The sequence below is a fragment of the Mustela lutreola genome, chromosome 18, assembly GCF_030435805.1.
Source record: "Mustela lutreola isolate mMusLut2 chromosome 18, mMusLut2.pri, whole genome shotgun sequence".
NCBI classification, from domain to species: domain Eukaryota; kingdom Metazoa; phylum Chordata; class Mammalia; order Carnivora; family Mustelidae; genus Mustela; species Mustela lutreola.
The window spans coordinates 8,231,783-8,244,792 of record NC_081307.1 but is presented as its reverse complement, the minus strand read 5'-3'; the positions used below and the strand labels follow the sequence as shown (position 1 = coordinate 8,244,792).

Genomic DNA, 13,010 nt, shown 5'->3' with positions numbered 1-13,010 from the left:
TCATATCTTGAGATAATCTCAAATTAATTCTAGCTTTCTCCACCAGATAATGAAGGTGTTCTCTATTAGCATGATACGTGATTCTAAAGGAGCCATAATTTGTTGAACTTCACTAAGGTAACGCAAACCATTTACACTTCTCCCTGCCATGATATAAAGTGATAACCAACCCAAGGGTTTATTAAGACAGTTCTTCTGACGTACCAATCCAGCTATCCTATTTGGAGGGAAACAGAAGATCTGCTCTAACCCACTTGTGACACCCACTTCTCCTCTCCCTCCCATCCACTTACCCTTTGCTGAGTTCATTACAGGCCACTCCTAAACCTAGGGAAGTGAGACCAGGGAACATTTCTGTTTCGTGATTAGACAGTTTACAGTGATCTGGACTTCACAATACAGATCATGACAGAAGTTTTATAGAGATCATTTTGAGAAGAGGTAAGAGTTTTGTTTTTCAAGGGGTTACCATTTCTTTTTGCCATGGGTGCTACCCTACACTGAGAAGATTTAAGAAACATCTCTGAACTGGAGGACAGAATGGAACTTAAAATTGCTAACTGGTAATAGCATAAAAGTCTTCTAAAAAAGGTTATATAATGTCAAATGAATTTTATGCATTTAATAGAGAGAAGCAGTGTAGTGTAAAAAACAGTGGGACTGAAATGAGAAAGACAGGGTGCAAATGTTAGTCCCTCTATTTAAACTTCTGCGACCTTTAGGTAAATTATGTAATCTGTGCTTCAGTGTTCTAATCCACATAAAATGGGGAAATAACTCCTTAAGGCAACTGTGACAGTTCATTCATATTGCATATCCAGTAGAGTTTGATTTACAGATACCAAAAAATTGTTAGTATTTATTAAAATGAAAAGAAAGCCTTAATCTACCTTCTCCATTATAAATTACCATTACAAAGAAAGGGAGAGAATGTTAGTAACTTGATTTTACAACACCCACCACCGCCACCATCCCTGTCCAGATTGGAAGGAATCCCTAAAGGATGTATGTACACTACACTGAAATATGACTGAACATAGAATGTTCTATGGCACCATGAGGGTCAGGGGAGGAGTAATGTTCCTCTGAACCTTGAAACATTTCTAAAAACATTTCTGGATATTTATTCAGTCCTTAAGAATTAGGTGAATGGGGGCGCCTGGGTGGCTCAGTGGGTTAAGCCACTGCCTTCAGCTGGGGTCATGATCTCAGGGTCCTGGGATCGGCTCTCTGCTCAGCGGGGAGCCTGCTTCCTTCTCTCTCTCTCTGCCTGCCTCTCTGCCTGCTTGTGATCTCTCTCTGTCAAATAAATAAATAAAATAAATAAAATCTTAAAAAAAAAAAAAGAATTAGGTGAATGATTTTAAACAACCAATAACCATGAACTAAGAAAAATCCTTTGAAAGGAGGGCAAAACTCCATATAAGGCAAGAAACAAAAGCAAAACAAAGTTTTCTAATACCAAAACATACACAATTAAAGCCTCCTTTTTCATGTGTGGATTAGTACAATCAGGTCTCTCTCTCTCTTTTTTTTTTAAGGAGACCTCTGTAAAAACTGATGAGAGAAGACATATTATTTACTTGTAAAAACTGTTGGACTTAGCCTTCTCAAATCCCAATATCTGATCTATTTAGAATAAATTTCTATAAACTGCTGGAAAGGAAAATGAAAGTTTCTCTTTACAAAGTTTCATAGTTAAAATATTTGAGAATTAAATAATCCTGATTACAAAGGCATTTAAATATAGTTTATCTTTCAGATATCTGTCAAACTGATAAGATACAGATACAGATCCTGTAAAACATGAGTTTTCCCCTAATTTGCATTACTTCAAGCTTTTACTCATGGCATTTAAGTTAAACTTATAATGGTTAGTCTCTATAAAACTAGGCTCCTTGACAAAGGGCCATTTTTCTGCCTATTGAAAATGCCAGTTTTAAATGTTTCTCAATTGTTGAATGAAAAGAAAGAAGGGGTTAATGTACTGATGGTACTTGATTCAGAATGTACTCCAAGTAAGCCAACATGATAATTATAAAGTTGACACTTAAAATGTTGGCTCAGGGGTGCCTAGGTAGCCCAGTCAGTTAAGTGGTTGCCCTGGGATTGAGCCCCGCATCTGGCTCCTTGCTTGGAGAGCCTGCTTCTCCCTCTGCCTCCCCACCCCTCTGCTCATGCGCACCCCCCCTCACTCTCTTGCTGTTGCTCTATCTCAAATATATAAATTTAATAAAATAAAATGTTGGCTCAGTTACACACTCTCTAGCATGAGTCCTAGTAAAAGCAAGTAATATTAAGTGCCCAGCAACACAGAATAAAACATTTACAAGGTGATAACAGACTTCATGTTATCACTGACACTCATCTGTGTGAAGTCTCTAAAGCTAGCCAGTCAGTTGATAACTCACTATTTCTAAACTACCATTACTTTCTTGGGCATGGGGAGACCGTAAAGACATCAGGGGTGACTTTTTATTTCTTTGGATGATTTTGAATCCTTTCTGCCACCTATTATAATGTGGCACAAAACATTTCAGACCTACTCCTCCAGGTAACAGCCAGGTTTCAGAGCAGAATACAGCTGTTCTTACTCTGCTAGAGAAAGACACAATGTTCCCTCTCTTAATGGGAGACAGCCCCAAGTGCTCACCACAAACTCTGGCAAACTGAAGGCTGTACATACAATGGACTCAGCTGGCTGCCAGAAGGGCTGCCACTTACTTGATCTTTTACTACCAACCTCCTCTGGCTATTTTTTTTTTTTTAAACAAAAGACACAAAACCAAAACAACTCAAGATCTGTCACACTACCTAAATTCTATTTTAAAATACTTTATAGTACTTTCACTAAATTAAAAGAACTATCTCCTAAAGCAAAAAACAAAAAACCAAATAAAACCAAAACCAAACCAAACACCTCATCTTCAGTTTAGTCTAAATATAATTTAGTAAGTTTGATACACCTTGGAGTCCTTTCAATTATTTCACCACTAGGGTAAGTTCAGAAAACTTGGCACTTGTACTTAAAAAAATAAACAACCAAAACCAAAAACAAACCAAATTGCATTAGGGGATATTCATTAATTTCTAAAATGTTTAATAAATACTAGAGGTTGTTTTATTATAATATAGCTGAGACACTCTGTAAAACTGAATATTCTGTAATATATTCAACTAAAGAAATTCTATTTTATATTTATTACAAACTCAAGTTCACTGACCCCCTCAGGGACACAATATTGCTCTTACTTGATCAATCTCTTGGCATACTTAAATATCAACAGGTGGCAAGTAAGAAAGCTTGTATTGCTGGCTCTTAGCTACCACCACCAAATATGTTGTCTTGGCTGTATCCCATCAGGCCTTCTTCAATGCCAGACCAAAATATGATAAAATACAACATAAACAATTAAAAAATAAATGTGCTCCTCTTGCCTTCCAAGTGAAATCTCAATCAGGCAAAAACTCTGGATTAAAGAATATGACATGGGAAGAGTCTACTTTGAATAGAATTGTTTACAGAAGGGAATAGATTAATCTTTTGATGCTCCATACAGAAACACTAAGAACTTATCTGTAATTCTAAATTATTCAAAAAATGCAGACATTAGAGAAGAATTAATGTTCTAACAATTTGAAAGTTTAATGTTACAAAGGGACTACTGAAAAGTGTTACTCTCTCAGGGATATTACTGAAACTCTAGTTTGATGGAGAAATATGCCAATGAACTCAAAGAAAGAAAGGGAAAGGACTGACACTCACCTCTCGCACAAACGAAACAAAAGCCTACATTTATGGCAGAGGAAGAACTGCTGCTCCGTTTGGAATGATTACTACAGATGAGCATGTAGGAGGATACAAATATGCTGCCGGCAGCAATGCAAGCATCTCCAGAGTGATAGGCTACTGGACATCTCAAACATCGCATCATGCGACCTGTTTAAAGACAAACCAGAAAAAACAAAATCTACATAATTAGGAATCAGCTGGCTATAAATGAGCTTTTTGGATTTGGGCTCTTTTGGGTTCCATGTGATGCTGTTATGGTAAGATAATATTTTTCTCCATACATGTGGCTCTATTATTCCTATGCAGGACCCTAAACGCAGGACCCATTGAGAGATCACTCAAAGAAAAACTTGTTTGCTCCAGTGCTGGAGAGATGACGGTCTCAAAACCACCTGTGAAAGAAATTTTCAAGGGTAACTTTGAATGTATGGAATTTTCTTCTCATGATCTGAATTAGAACCTAATCTCTACTTACCGTTGCTATTGTGGCTGAGCGGTTGTATCTACAGATGCAGAGATGGATAATTACCTAATACTCCTCAAAATGATGTGCTTATTATTAGCTACTGCACTTAAAAAGAAAAAAACCTTAGTCCCCCTTTTTAACTCTGTTTTACCTTTACTTGCTTTGTAGATATCTTTCTCCATGGAACAGGCAGAGCAACAGTGCTGAGGACAGCGGAATCCTTTTGATTCAAAGATGGCAGTGGGGAATTTGCGGACACAGGCTTCATGATAAAATTTCCCACAAGCGCCAACAGAACAACGCTTCACATCTGTACCAGACACTTTACATGAAAAACAAGGGTGCTGTCCTGAAAAATTGGTTGAGAAAACACAGATTAAATAAAGCATATTCTTTTTAAATAGAAGCAGAAAATGACATCAAAGAGCTACTCCCCAAAAAGACAGTAGTATTATGTGTAAGAATTTCATACAAAAAAGGTATTGAAAAATAAGTCATTAAATTAAAAGCTTATTTATTTTAATTCATTTTTTATTTTAATTTTAGTTAATTTACAGTGCAACACTGGTTTCTGGAGAATTCAGTGACTCATCACTTACATGCAACACCCAGTGCTCATTAAAAAAAGTGCCCTCTTTAATACCCATCACCCATCTAGCCTATTCCCCACCCCCTCTCTCCATCACCCAGCAGTTTATTCTCTATAGTTAAGAGTCATTTATGGCTTGTTTCCCTCTCTCTTTTTAGTTTTCCCCCTTCCCATGTTTATCTGTTTTCTTACTTAAATTCCTCACGAGTGACAGCATATGGTATTTGTCTTTCTCTGACTTACGTCACGTACCATAATGCACTCTACCTCCATCCACATCATTGCAAATGGCCAGATTTCATTCTTTTTGATGGCTGAATAATATTCCATTACACACACACACACACACACACACACACACACACACACACACACACACACACGTTCTTTATCCATTCATCAGTTGATAGACATTTGGGCTCTCTCCATAGTTGGGCTATTGTTGAAAATGCTGCTATACACATCGGGTACACGTATCCCTTCCAATCCGTATTTTTGTATCCTTTGGTAAATACCTAGTAGTACAATTGCTGGATCATAGGGTGGTTCTAGTTTTAACTTTGTTAGGAACCTCCAAACTGATCTCCAGAGTGGCTGCACCAGTTTGCATCCTAACAAGAGGGTTACCCTTTCTCTGCATCCTTGACAACATCTGTTGTGTCTTGTGTTATTAATTTCAGCCAGGTGGTATCTCATAGTGGTTTTGATTTGTATTTCCCTGATGATGAGTGATGTTGAACATCCTTTCATGTGTCTGTTCGCCATCTGGATGTATTCGTTGGAAAAGTGTCTATTCATGTCTTCTACCCATTTATTAAACGGATTATTTGTTTTGGGTGTGAGTTTGATAAGTTCTTTATAGATTTTGGATACTAACATTCTATCAGCTATATCATTTGAAAATATCTTCTCCTATTTAATAGGCTGCTTTTTAGTTTTGTTCATTGTTTCCTTTACTGTGCAAAAGATCTTTATCTTGATAAAGTCCCAATAGCTCATTTTTGCTTTTGTTTCCCTTGCCTATGGCAACATGTCCAATAAGAAGTCTCTAAGGCTGTGTTCAAAGAGGTTTCTACCTGTGTTTTCCTTTAGGATTTTTATGGTTTCCTGTCTCACACATAAGTCTTTCATCTATTTTGAATGTATTTTTGTGTATGATGTATGAAACGGTCCAGTTTCATTCTTTTGCATGTGGCTGTCCGGTCTGCCCAACACCATTTGTTGAAGAGACTGTCTTTTTTCTATTGTATACTCTTAACTGCTTTGTTGAAGATTAGTTGACCATACAGTTTGTGGGTCCATGTCTGGGCTCTCTGTTCTGTTCCACTGATCTATGTGTCTGTTTTTTGTGCCAGTACCATACTGTTCTGATGACCACAGCTTTGTAATATAGCTTGAAGTCCAGAATTGTGAGGCTTTCAGAATTGCTTTGGCTATTTGGGTCTTTTGTGGTTCCATACAAATTTTAGGACTGCTTGTTCCAGCACTGTGAAAAATTCTGGTGGTATTTTGACAGGCATTGCATTAAATGTGTAGATTGTTTTCGGTGGTACAGAAATTTTAACAATGTTTTTTCTTCCAATCCATGAGCATGGAATGCTTCAAGGGTTATTTAATAAATTTGGCTAGAATAATTGATTTGCTAGAATAATTGATCAATCTGGAGATAAGGCACTAAAAAAAAATTTAGATCTTCACTTCTCACTCGATAATAAAATTAATCCATAGAAAACCCAGAACAGAATTTTTCAACATATGGGAGGTGAGAGTGGGAAGGTCTTCCCAATCAAGAATAAGTAAAAGAAATTACCAAAGACAAGACAGATTCCATTAGTCACTTACAATTTCCTAAAACAGACATAAAACGAAAACTCATAATCCTAATGTAAAACAAAATCACAACTGTACATCTTATTCAAACTGTAGTAAATCAAGAACAAAGAGAACAAAGAAAAATAAAATTTATTTATTAAAACAAATACTAATAATACCCACAGAAAAGACAATGAATGACCTTCTAAGAAGCAACAGTAAGACTGAGAGCTGACAGCAAGGGAAAAATGGAAGTCAGAAAACAATGAGACATTATCTCTAAAGGGCTGAAAGAAAACTGTTACTAAGCCACCATTTTATATCCAGTAAAGGCACTCTTCATGAATGAAGTGAAATTAATATACACTGGGAAGGATTAAAAAATCCAACAGTTGTTTTTTTGAAAAAGATTAATAGGGCGCCTGGGTGGCTCAGTGGGTTAAGCCGCTGCCTTCGGCTCAGGTTATGATCTCAGGGTCCTGAGATCCAGTCCCGCATTGGGCTCTCTGCTCAGCAGGGAGCCTGCTTCCCTCTCTCTCTCTCTCTCTGCCTGCCTCTCCATCTACTTGTGATTTCTCTCTGTCAAATAAATAAATAAAATCTTAAAAAAAAAAAAAGAAAAAGATTAATAAAACTGATATCTCTGGCAAGAGTGACTAATAAAGGGAGAAAAGGCACCAATATTAACAATATGAGAAATGGTACATCACTACAACTATTAAAAAAACAAAAGGATATCACTACATTTTTATCAATAAATTTGAAAATTTACATGAACGGACAAATTCTTAAAAATGCATAATTACCAACACCCATGAATAGTTCCATAAATTATTTAAAAATTGAACCTATAATTAAAAGCCTTCCTACAAAGAAAACTTTAAGCTCAGAAGGTTCTACAATCTGCCAAACATTTAAAGCTAGAAATAATGTCAATTAGAATAGAACAGGTAAAAAAGAAGGAACAGGGCAGATGTGGAAAAATACATCACATACGGAGAAAATATATGCAACAAATAAGCAAAGGTAACTGAACAAGATTTAAACAGAATTATGAATCAATAAAGAAACAGAACAGCCTAATAAAAAAGTGGGCAGGAGTGCCTCGCTGGCTCAGACAGTACAGCATGTGACTCTTGATCGTGGGTGGTGAGTTCAAGCCCCACATTGAGCCAGAGGGCTTACTTAAAAATGACTGACTGAATGAATGAATAAATATATAAATAAATAAAGTGGGCAGAATATGAAGAGGCAGTTTACAGAAAGCAGAAAGACAAACAACCAATAAACATGTGGGAAAAAAACCCTCAACTTCACTAGTAATCAGATAAGTGCTAATTAAACCCAAGTAACATTTTAAAAATTCATCAAACAAGAAAAAAGTGTTTGATGATACAAACTGTAGATGAAGTAAGAGGAAACAGGTGCTCTGATATATTGCTAGTAGGAGTTCAGGTTGGAAGGAACTACCTTAGAAGGCTACAGGGCAGTATCCATCAATTGTACATTCACTTTCTGTGACCTAGAAGTTCTGTTTTTGCTGTCTATGTCGGGGAAGACTTGTACATGTAAAAGCATGTTGACTGAAGCACTGTTTGTAAGTGCAAAGAACTAAAAGCAACTCGAATGTCCTTCAATAGGAGAACAGTAATATATGCATAGAACTGTAATATATGCATACTATGGAACACTATGTAGTAAATTAAATAGAACATATTTGTATTGACATAAAAAGAGCTCCAAGATAGTGAAAAAAGCAAGCTGCAGAACAATTAATACATTTTTGTTACCATACACACAAAAATGTTACATTAAGTGTGTGTAGGTGTATGTGGGTGTACATACACCTGCTTGAACTATAACATTTTCTTAAGATGGTATTTATATACTATTTGTCTAATTAGAAATAAATTTAAAATACTAACAAATGCAAGGAACATCTTTACTACCACAATACACAAATAGACAAACCATGAACTGATCATTCACTAGAGACTCAATAAAGACAGAAAAAAATGTTTAGTTGTAAACAAAGAACTTCAAATTATAACATTTTTGTTATTTCTTTTGTTATTCTTTGAAGGTAATTGTCTTTTCTGTGGCTAATTTCCTGCCTCTTTTATTAGGATAGGCGTTTTCACTGTGTGTCCATTTTACGTACAGAATTTTAAGTGATTAAAATTTATTATTTACTGGCTTTGGATATCATCTTTTGGAAAGTGTTCAAGTCTTTTGCCCATTTTTCTTATAATGCTATAAAAAATCTGAAAAAAAATGGAATAGTTTCTGTTAATGAAATAGTTTTTTGTTTTGATTTTTTACAGAAAGATTTTATTTTGGAAGTACCTGACCTTTACAAATTGGCTGAATTATAAAAATTCTTTAAAGGGGCACCTGGGTGACTCAGACAGTTAAGAATCTGCCTTTGGCTCCGGTAATGATCCTGGAGTCTCTGGATAGAGCTCCTTATCGGGAGTCTGCTTCTCCCTCTGCTCCTCACCCTGCTCTTGTGCTCTAACAAATAAATAAATAAAATCTTTAAAAAAAAAAAAAATTCTTTAAAGTTAGTACTTACAACTTTGATGTTCAAATATGTATCTTTTAAACTGGCTTGGTTATAAATAAAGTATGATAAGGTTTTTTTGGTTGTTGTCTTGTTACAAATCTATAATTTCAAATTATACATCAACATGTATGTATATATGAAAGTAATATTATTATTTTAAAAATAACTTTGAGAAATTTAAAAAATTTTAAAGGTTAAACTTTGCCAAAATGATTAAATTGCCCTATGTAAAAAAAAGGGAAGGGGGCTTTTATTTGCATAATGATCAAAATAGGTCTAATATAAACAAAAAATGTTATAACCAGTGACACTGTTATACTAATAGCTGAACTATCAAACCCCTTTAATAAAGACTTAAGTTTAGAGCCCTAGGATATGAGTGCTTCTAATATCCTCCCTTCTCAGTAGGACAGGGTCTTCATTTATAATAATAAGTAAACTTGATAATTATACATTTATTCACAAGGTCAAATGAAAGTGCTCTCTTTCCAGAAATCACATTTGTCTTATAAGTATGAAAATAACATACTTATTACTTATATGTAATATATAAGGGGCACCTGGGTGGTTCAGTGGGTTAAAGCCTCTGCCTAGGGCTCAGGTCAAAATCTCAGGAACCTGGGACAGAGCCCCGCATCAGGCTCTCTGCTCAGCAGGGAGCCTGCTTCCCCCTCCCCTGCCTGCCTCTCTGCCTACTTGTGATCTCTGTCTGTCAAATAAATAAATAAATAATTTTGTTTTTTAAAAAGAGTGATAGTATAAGAACTTACTAGGCATGTATTTATATTTTCTACACGCAAAGTATCTGTCTTTTGATAAACAAAAGAAAACTTTCTAAATGATCGTAAACGATAGTTTGAAACTTTTACTCCTAATCTGTTAGAAAGATAACAAATTAGTATCAAAGTAATTTTCATTTTCATGTAATAATAAATAAATCGAAAGCAATCTTTAAAAGATTATTTATTTATTTACTTATTTATTTCAGAGAAAGTGTGTGTGTGTGTGTGTATGAGAGAGAGAGCGTGTAGGGGGAAGGGCAGGAAGGAAGGAAAGTGAAAGAATCTCAAGCAGACTTTGAGCTGAGTATGAAGCCCTACGTGGGGCTCAATCCCACAACACTGAGATCATGACCTGAGCCAAAATCAAGAGTGGGATGCTCAACTGACTGAGCCACCCAAGCATCCCCAAAAGCAATTTTTTAAAAATTAAAAAATTGTCTTTCAAATTGTTGTTTAAAATGTACAATATAGAATTTAACATTTTAACCATTTCTGAATGTACAGTTCCATGAATTAAATACTCACTATTTTGCAACCGTCACCACTATCTCTCTCCAGGATTTTTTCATCATTCCATCCTGAATTTCTATACCCATTTAAACAATAACTCCCCATTACTCTCTGGTAAAAACTAAACAAACAAACAAACAAAAAAACCACTCCAAACAAACAAAACAAAACAATAACAAAAACAGCACCTTGGTAAAAACTGCTCTACTTTCTGTCTCTATAAATTTTACTACTCTAGGTAACTCATAGAAGTGCAATCAAATAATATTTGTCCTTTGTGACTATCTTATTTTATGTACAGTCATCTCCTCGAGGCTCATCCATGTTATAGCATGTATTAGAATTTCATTTTAAAAAAACATCCTACGGCATGTACATACCACATTTTATCTATCCATTCACTCATCAGTGGACACTTGGATCATTTCCACCATTTGGCTATTATGAATAATGCTGCAGTGAATATGGGTGTACAAATATGTTTGAGTCTCTACTTTCTGTTCTTTTGGGTATACACCCAGAAGGGGAATTGTTGACTCATACCGTAAATCTATGTTTTAATTTTTTGAGGAACTGCCAAACTCTTTTCCACAGAGGCTGTACCATGTTGCTTTCCTGCTGACAGCATACAAAAATTCCAATTTCTCCATATCCTGACCAACACTACTACTTCTTCTTCTTCTTTTTTAAATAATAGCCATTGCAGTGGCATCTCAGGTGATTTTAATTTTTATCTCCCTGATTACTAATGGTGTTGAACATTTTTTCATGTGTTTATTGACCAATTTGTAGATCTTCCTTGAAGGAATGCCTATCCAATTCCTTTGTCCAATTGGGTTGTTTGGGTTTTTGTTGCTGAATTGTTAGTTCCTTACACATTCCGGACATTAATCCCTTTTCAGACATGGAATTTGTCAATACTTTCTCCCATTTTATGGGTTGCTTTTTCAGTTTGTTCATGGTGTTCAAAGTTTTTAATTTTGATAAAGCTCAATTTGTTTATTTTTTCTTTTGTCACCCATGCCTTTGGTGTTGTATCTAGAAAATCAATGTCAAAACCAATGTTACGAAGTTTTCCCCCTATGTTTTCTTCTAAGATTTTTATAGTTTTAGCTCATATGTTTTGGTCTTTGATCCATTTGAATTAGTTTTTATACACTGTTGTTAGGTAAAGTTTCAACTTCATTCTTTTGCATGTAGATATCCAGTTTTCCCAGCACCATTTGTTGAAAAGACTGTCCTTTCCCATTGAATAGTCTTTGCATCCTTGTCAAAAAATCATTTGACCAAATGTGTGAATGTTTATTTCTGGGCTCCTTATTCTATTCCACTGGTTTATAATTCCACCTTCATGCCAATACCACATTGTTTTAATTACTGTAGCATTGTAGTAAATTTTTATTTTTCAAGCTAAAAAAAATTATTATTATCATTATTTTTGCTTTGTAGCAAATTTTTAAATCAGGAAGTAAGTCTTCCAACTTTGCTCTATGTATTGTTTTTAAAGAAAATTTCTCTTTTAAATTTTCTAATAGATGTGGGCCAAAGTAGATTATATCTCGAGTTTGTTGGCACAATTCTGCTCTGCTGAGTTCTAGAGTTAGGAGAGAAGCCCTCAGAGTATTCTAATACCACAAAATATGGTCCTTCCTATCAGTAGTTTATAACAGAGATTGCAACTTAAGTGCTTAAAGGGGCCAGGCAGATTACCTAAGTGACTGGAGTGATAGGATTTTAGAGAAAGATGATAGAGAATGTGGGGAACCAGGAATATGTGCCTGATTCTTGTTCACACACTGAAAACACATTTTGAGAGACGAATAAAAGAATGTGCAGCTAATCTGACCCTGAGGCTGCCAGTGGCAAACTGTTCAAAAATTTTACTGCAGAGTCTAAATGTAATAAATAATATTTTATATAGGGGAAAATACAAGTTACAGGTTCAAAACAGCTTTTATAGCTTAATTTTTCCATGTGTATGTATGTATGTATCTGTGTTAGGATATATGACATAGGAAATACAACCTTCACCCTACTTAGTCAAGTCAGTAGAAGGCAATAATAAAGTGTAAAGAATCTGGGGTTAAGCTACTTCCCGGGCTTAAATCTCAGTTTCATTATATGTTGCCTTTTGACTTTGGGTAAAGTGTTAAACTTCCTCCACAAATTATTTTGATCAGCAGTAGTCTGTATGAGGTAGGAGTAAGAAAAAATGGTGAATCCAAAACCCCCAGTATCCAAAAAACAACTTCCAGTAGTTCCACCTTTCCAATAAAAATATAGGAACCCTGGTTATAGATTGTGATTGATGCTTATTCCAGTCTTTAATATTAAAGTCAAGGGACCTTAACCCAATCTATTTAACACAAAACTCACAAACCCATCTAAAAAATAATTCAATCTACATATTTTGCATAGTTGTTTTGATACAAATCCATCTCAATGATTTGATAGATTTCACGATAAAAGCACAGGTAAGAGGGAATTTGAAA

The 13,010-nt window shown here is 35.2% G+C and overlaps 1 protein-coding gene across 3 annotated transcripts in view; it reads right to left on the bottom strand.

Annotated features, from left to right (window-relative positions):
* Positions 1–13,010, bottom strand: part of NSD3 (nuclear receptor binding SET domain protein 3) — a 125,881-nt gene that overhangs the window by 29,238 nt on the left and 83,633 nt on the right. For all 3 annotated transcript variants that reach the window (XM_059155982.1, XM_059155983.1, XM_059155984.1), the window contains exons 13-14: positions 4,411–4,608; positions 3,767–3,940 (exon numbers count right to left, since the gene is read on the bottom strand). In XM_059155982.1, coding sequence (XP_059011965.1) covers positions 3,767–3,940; positions 4,411–4,608 — 372 coding nt within the window. The remainder of the gene's footprint in view (positions 1–3,766; positions 3,941–4,410; positions 4,609–13,010) is intronic.